General features: G+C 39.8%; 1 protein-coding gene across 7 annotated transcripts in view; it reads right to left on the bottom strand.

The window, feature by feature from the left end:
- Positions 1-15,443: 15,443 nt before the first annotated feature.
- Positions 15,444-24,060, bottom strand: part of EPC2 (enhancer of polycomb homolog 2) — a 116,352-nt gene continuing 107,735 nt past the window's right edge. For 5 of the 7 annotated variants that reach the window (XM_026008007.2, XM_026008010.2, XM_072757729.1 and 2 more), the window contains 4 exons: positions 21,370-21,506; positions 19,744-19,903; positions 18,515-18,848; positions 15,444-17,351 (listed from right to left, as the gene is read on the bottom strand). In XM_026008007.2, the coding sequence (XP_025863792.1) occupies positions 17,279-17,351; positions 18,515-18,848; positions 19,744-19,903; positions 21,370-21,506 (704 nt within the window). In that variant the 3' untranslated portion in view covers positions 15,444-17,278. The remainder of the gene's footprint in view (positions 17,352-18,514; positions 18,849-19,743; positions 19,904-21,369; positions 21,507-24,060) is intronic. The other 2 variants (XM_072757726.1, XM_072757727.1) reach the window with 1 other exon arrangement.

Raw genomic sequence — 24,060 nt, 5'->3', positions numbered from 1 at the left:
GGAATGGAAATCAAAAGGTCTCTGGCACACAACCCCAGGACCCCAAAGAAAGAGGAACTATGTAGTACCTCTCTCTTCCTTGCTTCCTTCATTTTACCATTTGTCATGGGCTGGAAGTTCTACTTCCCTATTGTTTCATATCTTGACCCCATCCCCACTGCCAGGATCCCATTAATACTGCCTAGACTAAAACCACAGCCTAAAAAAAGGGGAGCTTATCAAAACACAAGGATCAGAAGAGACTGAAAAGTACAAGCTTGGTCCTTAAAAAAGATTGGTGGGGGAAGCCTGGGTGGCTCAGTGGTTTAGTGCCTGCCTTTGGCCCAGGGCATGATCCTGGAGACCCGGGATCAAGTCCCACATAGGGCTCCCTGCATGGAGCCTGCTTCTCCCTCTGCCTGTGTCTCTGCCTCTCTCTCTCTCCATGTTTCTCATGAAAAAAATAAATACAATCTTTAAAAAAATAAAAATTAAAAATAAAATAAAATAAAGCAGATTGGTTAGTATGATCACTGGCCAGGACTGACAGGGCAAGTGTTCAATGTGATAAGACAAATGGTGTCTGTGGCATTTAGTGTGTGAGCTCCATTGGAGGAACAGGGCAAAGGCAACCACTTGGAGTAAGTGCAGAGAGGAGCAAGGAGAGCAAGGAAGGCCAGGGTATCTGTTGCTGTTATGGAAAAAATAAGCAGTGGATTAATGGAGAAGTCATAGTTTTCCAACTAATTTACAATAGCAACAAAAACCATACCTTGTGGTAAGACAACAAAGATGCAGATGTTCGTAGGTAAATTCCATCCAATTTATCCAAGATTCAACACAATTCCAAGCAACTCGCCTACAGAGTTTTTCTTAGAACGTAAGAAACTGATTCTAAAATTCATATGGAAAGAAAAGTTGAAAGAATAACCAAGGTTACTTAGAAAATGTTATCTTTAATCCACTAAACACTAAGAAGTATTAAGAATTATATCAATTAAAACAAATGTAAGAGTAGTACCTGGGTGGCTCAGTGGCTGAGTGTCTGCCTTTGGCTCAGGTCATGATCCCGGGGTCCTGGGGTTGAGTCCAGCATCAAGCTCCCTACAGGGAGCCTGCTTCTCCCTCTGCCTCTGTGTGTGTGTGTGTGTGTGTGTGTGTGTGTGTGTGTGTGTGTGTGTCTCATGAATAAATAAATAAAATCTTTTTAAGACAAACAAAACAAAACAAAAACAAAGATAGGACTAGGGGTTAATGCTATGCATTCTGACAATGTTTAAATAATAAAACTAGCAAAAATGGGAGTTAAAGTGGGGAGTAAAATAAGCATAGTGACAGTCTCATGTGAAATAGCTGGGAACAAAAGACATCATTTATAGTTATGTAACCTTAAGTATTTTTAACATAAAAAGGTAAAAGCAAAGAAATGTCTTACTGATTAAGTTGGGTGTTGAAGAAGGAGGGTCAGCAGGGCAGAGAAGACACAAGCTAATTAAATTGTTATACACAGTAGGAACCAATAGGAATTGACTAAAGAAAGAAGGAACTAAGGGTATTACATAAAGATATACTTGCAAAGGGAACCACCAAAATGAGAAATGGAAGCCTTCCTAAACACAAAGAGAACGACCACAACAAAAATGAATAAAGAAAGCAGACCACATAATGAATGAACATATACACAAATCGGCATACACACACACACAAAACATTCATACAAACATTAAGCATAAACTAATATAAAATAATTGAGACGGGATCCCTGGGTGGCTCAGCAGTTTGGCACCTGCCTTAAGCCCAGAGCGTGGTCCTGCAGTCCCCGGATCGAGTCCCACAACCGGCTCCCTGCATGGAGCCTGCTTCTCCCTCTGCCTGTGTCTCTGTCTCTCCCTCTCTGTGTCTCTCATGAATAAATAAATAAAATCTTAAAAAAAATAATTGAGACAGAACAGATCTCTCATATCAAAACACGGAAATGGGCTGAAATGACTATTAAAAGCAACACACAACTCTATGCTGTGGCAAGAGATGTACCCAAAACAATGTGAATGATGAAGATTATAAATAAAAAGGTGGGCAGGAAGTATAGCTGCCACACGTCAGTGGAAATTGTGGAGTAGGTGGCTCCAAAAACCCATTGCTCCACAGACGTATCAGAAAATTAAGCAAAAAATTTTAGAATCAACCTTGTTAATTCTGGAAAACAAAGATTTACAGGATCCAAGAGAACTTTATAGCAAGAAAAAGGCAACCTAAAATTATCAGAAAAGCTTTGCGATGTTTTCGTTTTCCCTTGTCCCACTCACCTGTGTGGTATGTCTATGAACTTGATGATGGTATATCATGTTCCCAGTGTAGGACTCTAGTGCCTGCTTCCAGAAGGAGTAGAACAAACCTTCTGCAAGAATTGTGCTTTGTCTAGTCAAACCTGTCTGAAGGACTGACACAAGGTGCTTTGTTTTTGTTTTGCCTAACTTGTAAGTTGCTCAGGGTGGAAAAGTTGTGGACAGTTCTTGAAAATATCATAAGGCAAATCAATTAGCTGCATCAACGTAGGGGCAAATGATTATTTTTGAAGTGTTCGATGCAGGGCCAAAATCCAAGGTGGAAAAGTTGGGGAGAGAGTTTCTTTGGGAAATTGAGGGCATGCAAAGGACTGTTGTGTACCAGGAATTTAGAAAGCCATGTGCCTGCCCAGGGCAGAACACATGCCAATAAAGACCCGAGAGGACCTTAAGCTTATGTCTCTGGCTGATTTCTTGGTTAACACAAAGAGGAAGTGAAGGCTTAAAGCAGAGATGTAAATAGTCTGGCTAAACATTTAGGAAATGCTCCAACACAGAACAAATTGCAGAAACTGGGAGATATTTGGGTTTTTTCTTTCATTTGTTCTTTCTCTCCTCTTTCTGCTTTGTTTTGTTTCTCCCTGGGGGTGGAAGTAGGGCTCCTGGCATTCAAGGAAATCTCTGTTAAAACACTAACTAAACACAAGATAAAGAAGCAGACTTCAGAGACCATACATAACTAAGAATACAGACTTTACAAAAATAGTTTAGAAAAGTCACCAAACAGCTACAGCTTATGGCAAACAAGAAAAACATACTCCGAGGAGAGCAAACAGACCTGATTTCCAGAGTTACCACATTACAAAATTCAAAGTGTAGCTTTCAACAAAAAAATGATGAAGCATGTGAAGGAACAAGAAAATATATCCCGCTCTGTTTCTAGAATTGACAGAAACTATCCCTGAGGAAGTAAAGACATTGCACTTACTAGACAAAGACTTAAATTTAACTCTTTTTTTTTTTTTAACTGTCTTTTTAAAAATTTTTTTTCAACTGTCTTAAATATATTCAATGTGCTAAAAGAAATCACGGGCAAAGAGCTAAAGGAAATCAGACAACAATATACAAACAAATAGAAAATATCAATAAAGAGATAGAAATGATAAAAAGGAACCAAATAGAAGTTCTGGAGTTGAAAGAGCAGTAAGTGAAGAACTCACTAGAAGGTTTCAATTGCAGACCTGAGCAGATAGAAGAAAGAATCAACAAACTTGAAGATCAGCCCATTGAAGTTATTCAGCCTGAAAAGAAGAAAGAAAAAATAATAAAAATAAGTAAATAGAGCCTGAGAGATGTGGGATATCATAAAGTATGCCATCATGTACTTAATGGGAACTGCAGGAGAGGAGAGAAAGAAAGGAACAGAAAGAGTATTTGGAGAAATAATGGCTGAAAATTTACCAAATTTGACAAAAGATACAAATCTATACACTCAAGAAGCTCAATGAACCAGCCACATGAAGGATACAGGCAAAAAAAGACCCATTACAAAAACATCATAGTCGAATTGTCAAAAGGCAAACACAAAGAGGGAATCTTGAGAATGGCCAAAGGTGACTTGTCACATACAAAGAATACTCAGTAAGTCAATAGCAGAAGCATCAACAGAAATGTGGAGGCCAGGAGAGGGCTGAAAGGAAAAAAAAAAATGTCAACCAAGAATGCCACATCTGACAAAACTATCCTTCAAAGATAGAGAAATTGGGCAGCCCCGGTGGCCCAGCAGTTTAGTGCTGCCTGCAGCCCAGGATATGATCCTGGAGACCCGGGATCGAGTCCCGCATCGGGCTCCTTGCATGGAGCCTGCTTCTCCCTCTGCCTGTGTCTCTGCCTCTCACTCTCTGTGTCTGTCACGAATAAATAAAATCTTAAAAAAAAAAAAAAAAAAAAAACAAAGAGAAATTAAGACATTCTCAGATAACAAGAGCTATGGGAATTTGTTGCTAGCAGACCTGCCCTACAAGAAATGCTACAGAGAGCCTTTCCAGGCTGAAATGAAAAGACACGAGATAGTAACTCAAAGCCGCACAAAGAAATAAAAAAATTCAGGTACCTATGTGGGAAAATATAAAAGCTAGTCCCTTGTGTTTTTGTTTGTAGTCTCTTTTTTGTTTCCTATATAATTTAAAAGACAAATGTATAAAACAATATTTACAAATCTATCTTAATGAGCACACCACATATAAAGATGTCATTAATAACAACAGAAGAGGGGAGGTTGGAGCTATTTAGGAACAGAGTTTTTATATGCTGTTGAGCCTAAGTTGGAACCAATTCAAACAAGATGGTTAGAAATTTATGATATTAATTGTAACCCCCATGGTAACCACTAAGACAATATTTAAATATATATACACAGAAATAAATGAAAAGGGAACCAAAATGGTATGCTACAAAATATCAGTTATACACAAGAAGTCAGTAATGGAAAAAATGGAGGGGAAAGATGTAAGACATACCAAAAACAGACAGAAAAATGGCATAGGTTAGGCCTTCCCTTTCAGTAACCACTTTAAATGTAAATAGATTCAGCTCTCCAATTGTTAAAAGGTGAAGGAGTGTCGGTAATATATCCTCCTGACCGAAAAGGTATTTTAATACTGAACATTGAAGCCAGCCTCTCCGTACCACTTACACACTTTTGTTCAGGGTAACTCACTGACGACGATGGTCTGGAGGCAGACGCTCCAGGCGGTACTAACACAGCAAACCCTTGCCCATTTCCCACAGCTGTTCTGCACCCCTGCTCTCTGCCTCCTCCTCCAGACCTTAATCCATGGCTTTCACGGAGCAAGGGGCATGATGATGAGGTCCCAGGGTAGTCATCTAAAGGGGCACCATCTGGGGGAGAACAAGATAGACGGCCAAAGATGGAGTCAGTTTGGCAGTACTCCTATACCAATCAAAAGGCAGTGTTTGGTAGGATGACTGAAAAATAGTCCACTATGTGTGCTATTTTCAAAAGACTCACTTTATTTTTATTTTTTTTTTAAGACTCACTTTAGATCCAAAGATACAAATTGGTTGAAAGTGAAAGGGAAAAAAAATTCAGCAAACGGTAACCAAAAGAAAGCTGGATGGCTATATCAGAAATATCTGAAAAATATCAGATTGTATCAGGAAAAAAAATAGACTTTAAGTCAAAAACTATTATAAGACACAAAGAGGAGTATCATACACTGATAAGAAGATCAAGTCATTAAGAAAATATCACATTAGAAACATACACACCAAACAAGAGTGCCCCAAATGAATGAAACAAACTTTGATAGAACTGATGGGAGAAATAGTCAGTTTTACAATAATAGTTGGAGACTTCAATACCCACTTTCAATAAAAGATAGAACATCTGAAAAATAACACCAACTTTTCTTAAATTCTACCCCAAAGGGGAAGATAGAACATTTCCCAATTCATTCTACAAACCCAGTATTAACTTGCTGCCAAAGCTAGACAAAGACATCTCAAGAAAATTATAAGCCAATATACCTTCTGAGTATTGATGTAAAAATTCTCCACGAGTATTGGTAAACAAATTCAACACCACATTAAAATGATTGATTATATGACATGACCAAATGGATTTATTCCGGGAATGTAAGGGTGGTTCCACATAAGAAAATCAATCAACATAAGAGGCGCCTGGGTGGCTCAGTGGGTTAAGTATCTGCCTTTGACTCAGGTCATGGTCGCAGGATCCTGGGATCTGTCCTCACATTGGGCTCCCTGCTCAATGGGCAGCCTGCTTTTCCCTCTCCATTGCTTGTGCTCTCTCTCATACATAAAATCTTTTAAAAACATCAATCAACAAAATAAACATTAATAAAATTACAGAAACCCCCCCTCCCCAACATATGATCATCTCAGTTGACACAGAAAAGGCATTTGACAAAAGCCAACACCTTTGATGATAGAAACACTTGGAAAACTAGGAATAAGAGGGAACACCAGCAATATCTTTCGTAAAGGGCAATTAATGAATGGAAAATCTACAGCTAACAACACACTCAATGCTGAAAGGCTGAAAGCTTTTCCTTTAAGATCAGGAGCAAGACAAGGATGCCCACTCTCACCACTGTTATTTAGCATTGTGCTGGAAGTTCCAGCCAGGGTAATTAGGCAAGGAAAAGGAATACAAGGAAGGCATCATAATTGGAGATGAAGAAGTAAAACTATCTCTGTTCACAGATGACATGATCCTAAATGTAGAAAAATCTGAAGGAATCTACAAAAGTGACTACTAAAGCTAATAAATATATTCAGTAAAGTTATAGGATCCAAAATCAACCTGCAAAGTCAGCTGTATTTCTATACACCAGCAATGAACAACCCATGAAGGAAACGAAGAGCATTCCTCTTACAAGGGCATCCAAAAGAATAAAATCCCTAGGAATAAATTTAACCAAGAAAGTGAAAGTCTTGAAATCTGAAAACGATAAAACATTGTGAAAGAAATTAAACACCCAAATAAATGGAAAGATAATCCATGTTCACAGAACTAGAAAACTTAGTGTTGTTAAGATCATAACACTACCCAAAGAAGTCTCCAGGTTCAGTGCAGTTCTTATAAAAATTCCATCCGTGTTTTTGCAGATTTGGAAACATGAATCCTCAAGTTTATATGGAATTGTAAGGGCCCCAGAGAGCCAAGAGCCAAAACAATCTTGAAAAAGAAAAAGAAAATTGGAAAACTTATTTCTCAATTTTAAAATATATTTCAAAGCAATGGTAATGAAGACATTCTGAAAGTCATACAAGGGTATATCTATACATATATAGATAGATCAGTGGAATAAAGTTGAGAATCCAGAAACTAACACATACATGGGTTAATTGATTTCTACAAGAGTGTCAAGACCACTCACGAGGGAAACAAGAATGTTTTCAATGAATGGGGCAGAGACAACTGGATATCCCATGCAAAAAAGTAAAGTTTGTCCATGAACGCACAGCTTATCTAAAAATCAACTCAAAACAGATCAATGAAAACAAAAACAAAAACAAAATGGATCAATGATCTAAGTATAAGAGCTCAAAACCAAAAAATCTTATAAAGACACAGAAGTATATCTTCACGACCTTGTATTTAGCAGTGAATTTATAGAAAATACTAAAAGCACAGCAAAAGAAAAAGTAGATAAACTGGACTTAGAATTAAAAGCTTTGTGCATCAAAGAACATTGCCAAGAAAATGAAAAGAAAAGCCATTAATATTGGACAAAATCTTTGCATACAAGGGTTATTTTCCAAAATACACTGACTCAAAATTCAACACAAAAAGGTGAACAATCCAATGTAAAAATGAGTAAAAGACTTGAATAGACATTTCTCCAGAGAAGATACACAAATGGTCGACAAGTACACACAAAGATATCTGGTTTCATTAGTCATTAGGGAAATGCTAAATTGAAAGAATGAGATACCACTTCACAAAGACTAGGGTGGCTATAATTTTTAAAAGAAAAGGAAAAGAGGGGCACCTGGGTGGCTCAGTCATTTAAGCGTCTGCTTTGGGCTCAAGTCATGATCCCAGGGTCCTGGGACTGAGCCCCGCATTGGACTTCCTCTTGGGTGGGAAGAATCTGTCTCTCTCCCTCCCTCCTTCTCTCCCTCCCTCTCTCTGCTCCTCCCCACCACCACCACTTGTGCGCACTCTCTCTCTCTCAGAAAAAACTACCAAAATGTTATTTAAAAAAACAAAATAAAATACGAATTCCAAAGCATGCCCTTTTCAAGGGTCCCTAACCTATACAATGTGTATGAATAACCATTTGAATGTTCATTAGTAACACGTCCATTAACACTTTCAAACACAGAACTCCTAACTGAGCTGAAAACCACTGAAACAAGCACTTGTTGGACCAGGGTCATGAACGTTCAAAAGTACATAGGAATTGGCAAACTTGTAGGGTCAGTCCCAGGTTGGGTACCACCTAGCTACGGACAGGTTCCTTCACCTGTCTGGGACCTAGTTTCTTCATGTGTAAGAGCGCTGGGCAAGATCATCAGTAGGGCTTTTTGGGTTATAGACAATCCATGCAGTAAATTCCCCAAGACCAGATAAAGCAAGGTGAAGCCCTTGGGACAAGCGTTGTTCATCATTCACGAACGCGGAAGCAAATTTCACCTGTGGTACTGGAAGTTGGGGAGAACAGCACTTTCTAGAGTAGCCAGGACAGAATGGTTTACAGATGAAAAATGAAGCCCAAGGCAAGCCACGTCTGGAGGAGAAATGGCGTCAAAGATCAACAGTTGGGTACAAGTATTAATTTGCATTTATTTGGCAAACATCTGATGTGGCTTTGGTGTGAGCAAAGCATCCTCCCTCCAAAATAGCTTAAGTGGAAAGCTTTAATAATTCATTACATTCCTGGTAAGTGTGTTGAAATCCGATTTTTTGATAAAAATATACCCAGAAAGCATAAGGAAACATTGATTAGTCACAAAGCCAGATATGAGTCTTACAGTAATCATTGATGAAGAAATATTTCTAGCCCACAAACAATGACAGAACCAGCAGCTATCTAGTCTGCTCCCAGATTTTCTCATACTTGAGCATGACTGCTAATTCAGTATAAATATAAGTAGAAAAATAGCTTTTGGGAATCTTAAATCAAAGCCTATTTTCTGCCTCCATCCACCTACAACCATCTGCTAGACTATGAATTAAAGAAGATGACAGCAACCCTCTGAAGATGCTTCACAAAGAAAACCAGTTTCAGAAGCTATAGGTCAATCATTTTATGCATAATTACACTATTTTAGACTTCCAAGTCTATTTGGCTAATGAGTCCAAGAGAAATGAAACCATATTTAGTGATGACCATGTTCTGGTTTAAAATGACCATAAAAAGAATAAAAAATAAGATGGAAATCTCTTGATTTTGTGTAATAGCACTAATTGTTATTCATTCACTTATTTGTTCAGCAAATATTTCAACAAATACCATGTACCAGGCTCTGGGCCAAGTGCAGGAAATAAAACAGAGAGCAAGTCACTGTCATCATGAGGCTCATGAGGCAGATGAAGGGTCTAGTAAGCAAATAATATCAGTAAAAAATATTTCTTTCATATCATTCATAGATAAGGAACTGGGCCAGAGAACAGCAAGGGTTGGCGGGAGATTATCTCTGAGAAGGGGACCCTCCCAGCCTAAAAGATGAGAAGGAGCTAATAGGCAGAGAGGAGTCTTCTAAATGGGGTGGGGGGTGAGGAGGTATGGGGGGGTTTGTACAAAGGCACTGGGGCAGGAGATCACTTGGTCAAGTGAGGATTGGATCTACCAATGTGGTGCGGTGAGGGGGTAATGGGATGGGTTTGGAGAAGACAGAACAAGGCCGGGAAGATCTTGGTAGGTAGGTGGACAAGATAGTGGCAATCTCACCAAGGGAAAAAATGGATGGACTCCATATACATTGAGGAGCTCATGTCAAAACACTGGTGGACAGATCTGAACAGGGGTGGGGTGAGGAAAGGGAGGAGTCGGAATCAGTGGGTGCACGGAGGTGCCCTCGCTGAGATGGTGGAGACCGGGGTGTGTGCAGGTGCAGGGGTGGGGGGACCTGGCAGTCAAGGCCGCTGTGCACAGCTGCTCGGGCATGGCCGTGAGATTCAAGTGGGGCGTCAACAAGGTAAGGTCTTGGATGCATAAGAGTGGAATTCAGAGCAGAGTTCTGCTAAAGATTTAAGTTTTGGAGGCCCTGGGATAAAAACAGTATTCAAATCCGGGGCCGAAAGGAGTGCAGAGAAGCCCAGGGGTCCTGGGAGAGAGGCTGTCGGTGTTGCGCAAGCCAGTCTACACTGCTTCTTGAGGGCAGGGCCCGTGTTCGTGTAGGCGAGCGCCCGGGAAGGAGTGGGAAAGGGGCTGGACAGCCATGGTCCGGGCGCCGGGGTCTCGAGCCCACTTGGAGGGCGGCTTCGAGGTCCGGGGAGCAGTCCTCTCCCGGCACAGCCGTGTCCTCGGGGCGCGTGGACGGAACTCGGGCTGCTCGACATGGGCAAGTGTCAGGGAGGTTTACAGACCGCTGGGGAGAATTCCTTTTCCCTCCTGTGGAGCATTTAACCACAATTTAAATTCGTAAACTCTAAGAATTGATTTTTTTTTATTTTTAAGGATTTTAGTTATTTATTCATGAGACACAGAGAGAGAGAGAGAGAGAGGCAGAGACACAGGAGAGGGAGAAGCAGGCCCCATGTGGGGAGCCCGACGCGGGACTCAATCCCGGGACCCCGGGGTCGCGCCCTGGGCTGAAGGCAGATGCTCAACTGCTGAGCCCCCCGGGCTGCCCAAAGAATTAATTTTTTTAAAGCATACGATCTCAAAACCTTAAAAGAGCAGGGAAGGGCACTCGTACAAGGAAGGTGTCATACTCAGCGCTTTCGTCGGCGGCCGTGGAGTTGCGCGGTGAGAGGCATCTTTGTAGGTCTTTGGAGCTCATGGGACCAGGGGAATTACTAACCCCCCACCTGACAGCGAAGGAAATCTTCGGTGCTTTCCCTTGAAGTTACGTGTCCACGGCTAGACCCAGGAAGCAGAGCTTGACGGAGTCCCTCTGCCCTTCACCTCTAAAACCAACGCCACCATCTGTTGAGGTCACAAACGAAAAACTGGTCCCTTAACCAATCACACAAGCAGATGAAGGAACCGAAACCACCACCACCAGAATCCCGACCCACTTTTGGGGATCTCGGCCCCATCAGCCTGGGAGGAGAGCCACACTTGTGTACCCTGAGCTCTCCGAGGGGCCGCGGTGGCCAGACGTGCGGGACAGGACTTGAACTCAGGCCTTCTGACCACGTCATCACTGGACCTACCTTCAGCCCCGGTAAGCTGTCGCCACTCGATTTCCTTCCGAGCCCAGCACTCACGGCTACCCGCTGGCCCTCCAGCTCTGCATGGTCCTTCCCGGCAGCTCCCCGGTCACTTCCGTCCCTCCCAGCCCCGCCGAGGCTGAGGTTCACTTTCCTGCTTCTCCTGCTCCTCCCCTAGCTGATCGCGTCCACTCCGGCTCTCCTAGGGCTCCCCGGGCTGGTGATGTCCCCAGCCTCACGGCCAGCCCGGACCGGGCTCCTGCGTAGCGCCCGGGCGTGGGACAGGATTCATGGGCTAGCCAACCGCTTCACCAGCGTACCTTAAATGTTTATCTATTAAAAAAAATGTGCCGTTCCTTTGAAATGAATCCAAAGCACTGAGATGGGAGGGGGACGGTGAAGGGTCAGTGGGTCAGAACTAACCCGATGACAGAGGCGCAGATGTGCCTATGGCGTCTCCCACCTGCTTCTCACCTCCTGGTATCCACGTCTGTGTAATTCCCTCCCCAAGTGTGAGCAAGACTTGGGACTTGGTCCTAACGGCCAGAACAAGTGGAAGGATTTTACAGATGTGACCAAGGTCCCCAATCAGCTACGTTACAGCACATCAGGCGCGTGGCCTGAGCCAACCGGTGAGCCTGCCGAGAGGGCCCAGGCTTCTCCGACGCCGACTTGGCGGGGCAGGAACCACCTCCGCGGCTACCTCTGAAGCGAGTCACCGTGAATCCCACAGCCAGGAGCTAAGCCGTCTCCAACCGGAGGGGCTTAGAAGTGGGCCCTTCCCTTCCTGAGCTTGCAGGTGGGAACACAGAGCGGCCTTGGCCTCAGCCTGGTGCTGGACTCCCAACCCGCGTGGATCAGATGCGCTGTGACAACCCGTCCCTCAGCACTAGACGGTGCGGACGCATGCTCAAAGTGGAGAGCCTGCACCTCGGTTACCCCTAACTGGGGCTCACGTGGCCGCTGGCCAGAAGCTTCTGCTGGCCCTGAGAGCACGCGACAGAGCCGTGTGTCCGTGACCTCCAGGGGCCCCGGCCCGGAGCTGAGAAGTGTTCTCTCCGCACCAAGGGGTAAAGGCTTTCAACAGGGGCAAAAGGAAAACGCGGCTGCTGTCAGATACGCTGCTGATCAGATCGACGCTTTGTATGTCGAAGGTGTAGTAGTGTTGGGATGGGAGCCAACCTCTTGTTCCAGCAAGAAAGGGAGCTCTAGAACCTTCCCAAGGGTTAGGTTCACTCGAGGGAGGGCCGGTGCTCCCACTTAGTCATCTTGAACTTGCAGGATTACTCTCATCATTAGCCAGTGACGTAGGGGATTGGTCCGAATATATGACGACATTACAAGGGAGCTTTCGTGAGAATAACAAGAGGTCTCAAGTACACAAGTACTTAAGTACACACTGAACTCTCAGTGGGACAAAGAAAACCTATTTAGAGATAGCCCAGGCCTACAGGTCACTGCTGGAGAAATACGTAGCTTGGTGCTACCACCTTCTTCTTGGTGCTAGAATTTCAAGCTCTGCAGTAAACCACAGCTAAAAAGCCTAAAGTCCGTGTTTGAAATAAGCAGTTCCCATCCGGGTAATAGGCAAAGGCAAAGGCATGGCAGTGAAGTACGTAAGCTCTGATTTGTTACGGATTCCTCTGAAGGGTGTAGGTAAGTTAATGGATAGTGACAACAGGGAAGGGGATTATTCTGAGAAGGGAACCACCTGGGGAAATGGGAGATTTGGTTCCCATGGTATCAGAGCTGGTGGAGATGTTACAAATTACCCAGTTCTACCCATTAGCCCTATGATCCAAGTTGAGATAGCAAGAAATCAAAATCATGTGCCAATTAAATGGTAGAGAAGGGATTAAAACCACACTCCCCCAAATTCTGGTTCCCTACTGTACCGCATTTCATCTTGCTTCCTCACGGACACCTCTAGTCAGCTTTGAGGACATTCATGACTTCCAAAAAAAAAGCAGGGCAGCCCGGGTGGCTCAGCGGTTTAGCGCCGCCTTCAGCCCAGGGCGTGATCCTGGAGACCCGGGATCGAGTCCCGCGTCGGGCTCCCTGCATGGAGCCTGCCTCTCTCTCTTTCTCTCTGTGTGTCTCTCATGAAAAAATAGATAAAATCTTTAAAAAAAAGAAAAAGAAACCCAACCTTAAAAAAAAAGCAGCAGCTCTGGGCTAACTGTAGGCTCTGCTTTAGCTCCCACATCATTTAGTTCCTTGGTGAGAAACCACTGGCACATGGGCCACCCTTAATCCTTCACCAAGTATGCCAGTGGCCTCCTTTCTAGTTTTAGGAACTTGCTCGTTCTACAGATAGGGAAACCAAAGTCCAGGAGGGGCTAAAGCTCAGCCAAGTGCTGGCCCCACTCCAGTTCCCAAGGCCCTGTGCGGACTGCGAGCTGTAAGCACTGACTGGCTAGGTCCGGCTGACAGAGGAGGAGGATCGGATCGGATTGGGCTTGCTTAGCAGACGGCTGGAAGCCAAAGTTGGATCTAATGCAGTCTTGGAAGCAAAAACTAAAACATTAATTGCCTGGTGGGGTAAGAGTGGAGGAAGTTGTTTTCTAAATAAGTTTGAGACTCCGCTTACTAAGACGCTGCCAACAAGTGGACTGAGAAGTCCACTAAGTACTTCTTTGAAGAGCACTTTTTCCCCTTTAAAGATGGCAGGCAGAGACACCTGGGGGGCTGAGTCAGTGGAGCGTCTGCCTTTGGCTCAGGTCGTGGTCCCAGGGTCCTGGAATCAAGCCCCCCACTGGGAAGGGCGGTTCCTGCTCAGTGGGGAGTCTGCTTCTCCCTCTCCTGCTCCCCCTGCTTGGGCTCCCTTAATAAATAAATAAATAAATAAATAAATAAATAAATAAATAAATAAATAAACAAATAAATAAATAAAATCTTTAACAAAAACAAAACAGATGGGAGGCAGTGGTTAGAAGTGTGGTGGTGACTACCTAAGTTTAATTCCTGGCTCAGTAACTTACTGGCTTAGGGCAAATACTTTAATTTCTCCAAGCTTCACTTTCCTGATCGGTAAAATGGGAATAATACCGGTACTTACATAACTGTTAGGATAAAATGAAAAAGTCACTAAGAGAAAACCCTACATGCTCCATGATATTAGACGTGTATATTCCAATTAATAATGAAAAAACCCTCATCTTACAGGATATAATAGTGAAATACTTGAAATACACTTAACCTTTTGAAATTTAATAGTTTGCCAAGTTAGCTAAGGAATGACATTTCTGTTCAACAGTGTATTACTGATCAAAAAAATTCTGCACAAAATATAGCATTATATTTGAATATGGCAGTATATCCTAGGGAGAAGTTTCTATAATGTTAAGTCTTCCTTTACTGCTCTCCTTCCCACAAAAAACCTTGCTAATAAACACTATGCACAGGTGCAAATACTGTATTCCCTATTTTTAAAAAAGACAGGAAGTGTATAAAAAATAAAGACAGAAAGTGTGTGTGTGTGTGATAGAAGTGTGTGATGAGCCCTCCAGATATTTTTATTTTTCCTTTGGTTTTTTGCAAAAGAAAGAAGTGCAAAACATCCTCAAATATGCTTAGAGCCACATTAATCAGTGGTTGCGATGATCCTGAATTACTAGGAAGGGAAGGGTGCTCTCTTTAGGAAGGTAGGAAAATACAGGTTGTATCAGTATTTCTATCTATATCAAATAACAAGACACCCCAGGACATGAGAGTTATTTTGTTTAAAAACAAAAAACAAAACCAACCAGCCGGGTTCCTATTCATCCCACCAAAAACAGAAGAATCCACATTCTCCAAAGGACTCTGGAGGGGTACTGAACTACAAGTACCAACATCAGTTTCCTCAGAACACCGAGATACGGTGGTAGTGCCCAGTGGAGGGCCAGTGTGAAGACAAACGGCTCTTTAATAAGGTGAAAGTAAGTATCTTAAACTTAAAAGTTTTCGAAAAGCACTGGAAAAATGTGTGTGCAAATAACTGAAATGCCATCTGTGAAACAGTTACAACCACCAAAATAAGGAAGGCTTATTTTTCTATTTTACTTCAAAAGGAACAAATAAATTGGTCACCAGTCTTTGATAAGTTCTGGATTTGCCACATCTCCAGAAACTGTACAAATGGATAGTTGTTCTGTTTTACTTCAGTTATTTATAACATGTATATCACATAAGGCAAATTCACTTCATGCTTTACTAGTAAAATGGAAAAAAAAGCTTTCTCCAAAATTGGCACTAAAGTTGTTAAGTTCTTAATAGCAAGGAGATACATCCAACTATAAGCAGAATGAACACAGTCATAATACAAATAAAATCAAAATTATTTCCTTTATATCATCAGCAATGAGTAACTCCAGAGGTAGTATGGCAGAAACGAGCATGGATCCTATCAGGTCACAACCAATGAAGAAATTAAATTTATTTTTTTCTGTGGTTTTGACCATAAATTGCTTTACACATTTAGGACCTGAATAAAAACCACTCTCAGCAGAAATCTTGGCCCATTAATTCAACTGACATATCAATTTACAACTTTCAGGACTGCAGATATAAAAAATGTAAAGTATAAAATTATGTAAGTTTGAAATGGTTTTAATCATATTCATTAAAAATATTTACATTTCCCAGGACTTACTTGACAAAACCCCCTTGCAATATAATTCTACTCTAAACTTTTATTTATAAAATGAGGCTCATTTATGAGATTTCAATGAATGTTATACTGCAAATTACTTACATTCCGTAAAATATTTTAAGAACTTTTCATATCAAAGGTAGTTTATATTGGATTATCTGAAACCCAATAGTGCCCACAGATGAGCTTCTTATAATTCTTTTCATTAATGCTTGGAAAGCACTGTGAAAATGAAAAGTGCTGTTAAGTGCTATCATCTCCCTTACATTTTCACTTACACTGTGTGCACATTGTGAAATAAACACATATGCAGCATGTCCATGTTTTGATATGTATTTTTATTTCCCTGCAGTTTTCACTTATCAAGAACAAGTAACAGGGAAAGTTGTCTGAACTAGTGCATAAACAAACATTCTGAAACACCACTACACGTATCTAATTTACAAGAACCGTATAAAAAAAGTCACTAAAACACTACACTATGAAGGTGTCCAACGCTTACAGTCAGACTTTTTCCAACCCGTTACTTGCCTTGTAGCCACAGGAAAACTCTCCAAAATTGAAAAGACAATCTTGCCACAACCCTCCCCCCTCCCAACACCTGGGATGGCTCGATATCTAGACTTCCAATAATTATTGCAATGATATGATGCAATACATACCTGGTAAAATATCCTTTATGTGGTGTGTTACAGTTTTAAAGCCAGTTAAAATATGCAGTCTTCAGATAAAATGTAATCCTTGAAAAATTTTCTTATCTGCACAGTTTAAATGTGCTAGATGCATAATTTTTCCTAGTCCGTTTTTCCTGTGTAATTATTTTTTATAAACTGGTATTATAAATAGAAATATACATTCAAAATATATGGAAAAGTGAGTTACTACATTAAATTTGCATGTATCGATCCATCCCTTTCCCCTGCACAGTAATAGAAAATACTATTTTGCCTTGAACTTCATATTTGACAGTGAAATGCCACTAGTATTTACCAAAAAGTCCATCTAGTCAAATTGTGAAACAAAATGAACCAAGTGAAAACTTTACAGTTCCTTTAGAAAAAAATTACAAGAATTTCATTTCCTAGCTATGAATCTTTAACTTTTTAGACACAAAGTTGGATTTATTTTTACAAGATACAAAATGTAAACATGGCAAAATAAATAGTTAAAACAAGTGATGCAGGATCCCATTTCATGCTCATGATCCCATTAAAGAATTATTTTTTAAAATCCATTCAGTTGCAAATTCAAGTGCAAAAGCATGATGATGAATATCTACTATTCAAGTAACAGAAATAATATTGATGATACAAATAAACTATTTTACAAGGTAGTGATTTTCCCAATTTTACAAAATATACATCATATATCGATTTAATATCCGATATACTGTAGTCCATTTAGGTCCATTGTTACGCTCTGTGATCCACAGAGTGTCGCCTTTTGCATTCAGCTGGAATATGAATGACTGTACACCATCAGCACAGGTCAAAAGCCACATGTTTTAGGTTATGTCACTTCCATAGCTACTGTTGTCTCTGCTATTCCATTTAAGCCCAATCTTTCTGGTTCATGGTTCTCTCTAAAATGAGGCAAGGAGTAAAATCAACATTAATACTCTCTAGAATATTATCAGTATTTACAGACATGTTTTTATGTAACTACAGCTAAATACGTACTTCACAAGAACATTTCCCATTTTTATAATTTCTATACAGGAACGAGGACAAATTTTCTTCAGCTAAGAAATCCTAAAAATTCCTAATTCCTTGATTATAACTGTTTACATAGGAAAGACAGTAATTTAACATAATATTTCAGTAGAAGCCGAAGACAAACTACTCATGAAATATGTAACACAGAACCCATCCAAGTTTTTTACAATAGATGAAATATGTAATACTCAAAAAGAATAATCATTAAAAGTACAGTATTAGTTACTTTCCACTGCAGTTTAACTTTATAGGCTTAAGGTCATGTAGTTATTATTAGTTCATGCACTTCAATTGTTTTCTGATTCACTGTTCTCATGAATTAGTATCACAGAAAGAAATATAAAAACATATCCTGAAATACCACAGATTTAGCTAAACCCAGAATATTCTTAATTTTAATATATACATAATTTACTTTCCCTTTGTGTACAATGTTGAAGAGAATGCAAATTTTGATTTGAAAATTGAGGCTCTGGGACGCCTGGGTGGCTCAGTGGTTGAATGTCTGCTTTTGGCTCAGGGCGTGATCCTGGGATCCGGAATTGAGTCCCTCATCAGACTCCCCGCATGGAGCCTGCTTCTCCCTCTATGTCTCTGCCTCTCTCTCTCTCATGAATAAATAAATAAAATCTTTAAAAAATAAAGAAAATTAAGGCTCTGACAAGGAAATTAATAACAACTCCTCTAGTCTTCCCAACTATCTATGCTACAAAAAAGTAACATAGGACTGAAGCTTCTAAAATATTCTTTGATGTATTTTTGGAGGTTTGATGGTTCCCAATTTGATGTTTCCCCCTTGTTTTTTTAGTACTTCTGGCTGGCATATAAACAGCCCACTAGTGACTTCAAACAAAATAATCTTAGTCACACAGCTCCACACTAAGCAGATCTTAGTATCTGTTAAAAAGCAAGAAAATCAACAGATATCTTATTGCTTGGGCAGTAAAAAAAAAAAAAGCGCCTTTTTCCTCCCACAAGATAGCCAGCAGGGAGGGGTGGAATACTACTGGAAACACACACATGCACCCACCTTGCTATGCTGCTGATGGCACTGCTGGGAGTAACCTTTGGCACTCTGTCCATACTGGCAGCAACTGTGGCAAGTTTTAAGGCTGTTGGCGATGGTGCTGAAGTCCGTGTATTGATATGCACATTGACTGGAGAAACAACACTGACATTATTGAGGTGCACTGCATTTGTCAGGCAGGAATTGTTCATGGGAAGTGTTTGAGGACTGCTTGTGCACAATGCTGGGATTAAGTGGTTTGTAGTGGTGTGGCCAACTGTCCTTACAAGTTGTACAGCGGAAATCCCTGGGCTGGATGATAAAGCCATATTGGTGGAGTATAACGTTTTAGAGGTTCCTAAAAGAGAAAATCATTCAATTCATATCATGAGACATTAATTAAACTCTCAAAAAATCAAGAGTTTAATAAAAATAAGTGCAAACACTAGTATTCTAACTAAATCCCAAGTTAATTTCCACACAATGGCCTCTCCAAAGAGAGCTCCTGATCATATCCCTAACCCAGTACAACCCAAGGATAGATCTTTCTAGTGGCCTGCATAAAAATAAAAAGGCTTTACAAAGTATTCTGCTGCATCCCGATTTGGAAAGTAGGAAATAGGACACAGGAGGTTGAAAGCACGTGGAAATGATGGTTGGATTCTACCAGAATTCACACAGGCAAGAAGAAATCAGTAAGGGGGGCAATCAGGATCACGAGCTTCACTAAAAGCAAGTGGAAAAGCCAAAGGTGTGAGTAGTAGTTGAAAGCTGATAGGAACAGCAGGTCTTTGAGGACTCGGGGTAGTAAGAAGCAGGTAAGGTTGCAGAGGAATACTGGACTTCAAGAGGAATCAGGAAGGCAGCCCAATGATTATGTGCTAGTGGGACAATAAATCTGATTTTAAACTTATTGAGAGAGGAGACTGGATTATACTTTTTTTGGTTGGTGATTAGATCAACACGTTTCCTAAGATGTGAGGCAACTCACAGTAGTATGTGGATAAAGCTAGGCAAGGTGGAAGAGCTACAGAGGAAGGTTATCTAGAGGGTGCACGAGGAAACCGGGAGTAGGTTTTACGTGAATTCTAGAAAAACATTCAGCCATTCCACCACACTTCCCCACAGAATTCTGAAGAATCCTGACTTCTTGTACAGTGTTTTCCACTTGCATTTAAATAACAAAAGTCCTATCTCAAATCGGTGAGTTATAGCTTTGAGCTATTAAGCACCACACGAAACCACAAGCTTACCTGAAGGCTGGACAACACCGTTTATGTTGTTGTGGCCTGTGTTCTGTTCCTTGGCTACCTCACCGCGACTTGGAACAGGTGCACTGACCACTGCGGATGCAGCAAAGTGGGCGCTGGCTGAGTCAAGTGTTTTAGACATACAGTCAGAGGTGCTTGAGCCCTAGAAGATGAACGAAATTAAACTCTTGATTTTTCTGATGTGATTTCATGAACATGAATATTAAGAAATGGGCAAACCAAAAGGCAGTTGCCTTTTTCGTCTTGAAGAGTTACAGGTGTTTAAGAGATCTAGGACTCCACAGACTATTTCTGGCATATGAAGGAAGGAAAGGACTAAAAATGGGAAACAACTATTTCAGAGAAAGATCTAGGGAATTAAAAACCTCAAATGTATAATACTCTACTAATTTTCCTAGTATGTGTTAATGAATGCCTTTAAGAATACTTGACAATCTAGATACCATGGACAAATGAAATCAAAAGGACTAACTAACCATCACTTTTGTCACAATTAAAAAATATGTCTGGTCTACCTTGCAGTTGGCTACTCAAGAGATTCAGAAAAAGCAAACAAAGGCAAGTTTAATGGCCATTCCTCTTGATTCCATAGGAAGCTGATCAGCTATTCCTAACAGCCAATAGCTCTAGAATGTGGGCCATTCCCAAATCTACCTGGACGCTAGAAGAGTGCTGAGAGGTCCTGGTGTCATATTTTCATGTTTTGGGATTCAGGATTTCCAAGGTCAGGATATTCAGTGATCCCCTGAGAAAGAACTAAAACTACCACCATCAGCAGATGCTAGCCTGAGAGCTCATAGAATACAAAGACGACTGAACGCGTCTCAGTTATTCCTTCAGCATTACTTTTGGAATTATGAAGCAACAAACCTAAGACCTAAACACTAGATGTCTTTCTTTCAGATGGCTCAAATTTGAAACCTACTTTTCAATTACAGTTTAATTTTTAGTGGCTTAAACAACAGAAACTTATTCTCATACAGTTCGGGAGGCCATGAGTTCAAAATAAGTCTTACAGTGCTCATATCAAGGTGTTTGCAGTGCTACCTTCTTCTGGCAATTACACTTTTATATTTTTATTCTTTGTGTATTCATTTAATCATGCCAGTGGAAAACTTCACCTGGTGGCCACTGTTTTCTTCAGGGGAATGTGATTCAAAGAAGAAAAGGGCTATGTTGTTCAGATTCACTGTACAATTCAAGAGAATTACTTCTTGGCCCATGGGGCATATCCAAATGGCACTTAAACACATAGTTTAGGAAGGGGTTAGGAAAGTTATATTCTGGGAAAAAAAAAGTTTTGAGGACTGTATGAGTGGGGATGATAGTCTTAAGAGTATGTAATTTCTTCCACAAATTTCTAATAACCCTTTAAAACAATGTAGTCTCTTTCCTACATTACAAATACCATATTTGACTCTAGTACTCCCTTCGTTAAATATAAACTAGTTTTTGAAGGTTATCCTCCATGACTTGACTAAAACTGAATGAAAACGATGTACTTATGAAAGGGGGAAAAAAAAAAAGAAACATAACCACAACTAAAAGACAAGTTTAAAAAAAAAAAAACAACAACAACAACAAAAAAAAAATAAAAGACAAGTTTACCTGTGCTTTTGGATGTGTCTGTTGCGAGGAATGCTGAGATTGCTGTTTCTGCTGAAGCTGAGCAAGCTGCTGCCTCTGCATTTGAACTAACTGCTGTTGATGTGTCTGAAACTGCTCTTCTGTGATACCCCCTGTTACTGGTAAAGGACATTCATTTCAGAAATAAGTATGTGTTTTAAAGTACTTATAACACAAAGTATGATACAGTATCACACGATTGCCTAATTAAGTTGAAAAGCAATCTCAAATCGACATCAGCAAAGAACCCAACAAAAAGCAAAAGTGGTTTATGCTAATATCCATAATCTTCTAATGTCACATGCTAAAAAAGTTTCTATATGTAGTATTTACTGTATAACGTAGTTCTAACAAAAGGATTCTAATCATTTATTCAGATTTAATGTCTTTGAGATCACTTTTAATTCACTATATTGTAACAATAAAATAAAAAAATTTTGATTTATTAACTGAAATAATAATAATGACTAAGTGATAGCTTTAGTAACAAAGCAGGACCATCCAGAAGACTAAATGATTCTTACTGCTGGTTTTCACTCAGGACATTTTCTCTGATTACAAATCAGAGGAGAGAACAAAGATGTTCATCTAGTTTAACCATTAAGTATAGTTTCAAGCCAATAGATTGATGCTAAAATAAGTCTTATCTATACAAATATGGGCTAGAAACCAGAGAATCGCTCAGAAAATTAAAGGTAGAATGTATCCTTCAATGCAAGCAATTATGCTGTGATCAACTGTGTTAAAAGTTAGTAGATTTCAAGTAAAAATAAGACATCTAAAACTTCTGTTTACAAGTTAGCTAAGAAAAAGTTATAACAGAAAACATTTTTCTTTACTTTCATTCACTAGTTTTCAAGTACATTATTGATAAACTGAGCTTGAGGACAAAAGCTATTTCCATAGACGTTAGTACATTATCAAAACCAAGAAATATTAAGTCACATCAGAATACATCTATTACTAGAATAATTTTGCTCTACTTTTCTTCATTGCTTTCTTTGCTCTCCCCAACTATTTATTTCAATCACCAAATATTTACTATCTACCATGATGCAGAGTGCTACATTTAAGAGTTAAGTGAATACAGGGCAAAATAAACTAAGAGGGCCCCTGCTATAAAATCCTATGGTGTAGTTGGAAAGGAAAGATACGTAAAAGAAATACCAACTAATATGAGTCAACCTTTAAGTGTAATTGAGCAATCAAATCAACAGAACCTAAAGGGGTTTAGCTAGAAGACTACAGACTACACCCTAAACCTAGGTTACTTAACTACCCCCACCCCCAAGTTTTCCATTTAGTACAATTACAAATGAGAAGTTAAAAAAATATGATAGTAAATTAGATATATAATAAGTTTTGAATACAGTCTATTTTCTATGAAAAGGGAGTTAGGCCCCAGAGATGGACAAAGCATTTGATATGCCTTCATTTCTGTTCTGCAACATTAAAATTTGAATTGGACTATGGGGGAAAAAAAAAAAAAAAAAAAACAGTTCCTAGATAGCAATTTTAATTTTTAGAAGATTAAAAGACCTGGTGTTATGATAACGCTCACTCTAAAATTTTAATATTACCTGTATTTTTGAAGTACACATTAGTTATCTTACTGAATTACCAACAAAATCAAATGTTTTTCTTTGTTTGCACATATTAAATTCATTGCAAGTGTTCTATTTTTAAATGAAAAAAATATTTTTAATTCTAAATTTACAATCTTCAAAATCAAATGAAAATGAAGTATTCATGAATTTCCAGCTGTTTGAAAACCTTGGGAAAGAGATGAAAAATAGTTTATTAGATAAAAAGCAGGAAGGAAAACTCTTTAAGTTAAACCCAAATAAATCTGTTTAAGTCTTAGGTGTATAAAGAGTGTGCCAATTCAGATGAAATGGACTTGGAATCTGGTGTTAGCATGGTCTACTCCCTCAAATCCAAGATTATTTTTGTCGAGAGCTAAGTTTTTGTTGTAGTGAAAAGGTGGCAGGTTACGGTGATTGAGGAATAAACTAAATTAATTATAATTTTAATGGCTATTTCAAAATTGAGAGAGAAATGAGAACAGTGAGAATCATCTCTAAAATATTCTAATTCAGAAAATCATGAAATCGAATTCAGAGTATGTATCTAAATTAGTAGAAAGAACAAAAAGCATTTTTTAATTTTAAAAAAATGGTTGGTACTCCATGACAAAGTATTGCCTACTACAGGTGTTCTAATTGCTTTTTATGAACGATGACCATTTACATATATATTAAAAAGGAATGCTGATAAAATTGCCTGTCTTGGGGAGGGGGGGTGGTATGTCTACTTACTGCCTTGTCTTGTTGAGACCATAATTTGCTCAGAAACCCCATCCTTTCCCCATAGAAAACTCATTAAAATTTCAACCAAGACTCAATTCAAATTATTCAAATTAATGGGGTTTCCTAAGTTTTTTAACCTAGGCTGACTTTGATACCAAAAATTTCATCCCTGATCCCATTACCGGTTGAGAATCACTGGTAATATAAACTCAGCTTAATTCTATAATATGCTTTGAAAAATGACATTTTTTTCCTCTTCCCCTTATCTCAAGCTTAGCATGTTATATTCTTTCTTGACACCTAGTTTTCTTTGCTATAATGTTTTGTGCTTGAAAAACAAGCTGATGTTCCTCATTCAGTATTT

Source organism: Vulpes vulpes, chromosome 5 (genome assembly GCF_048418805.1).
Source record: "Vulpes vulpes isolate BD-2025 chromosome 5, VulVul3, whole genome shotgun sequence".
Taxonomy (NCBI): domain Eukaryota; kingdom Metazoa; phylum Chordata; class Mammalia; order Carnivora; family Canidae; genus Vulpes; species Vulpes vulpes.
This window is presented reverse-complemented; position numbering and strand designations above follow the sequence as displayed.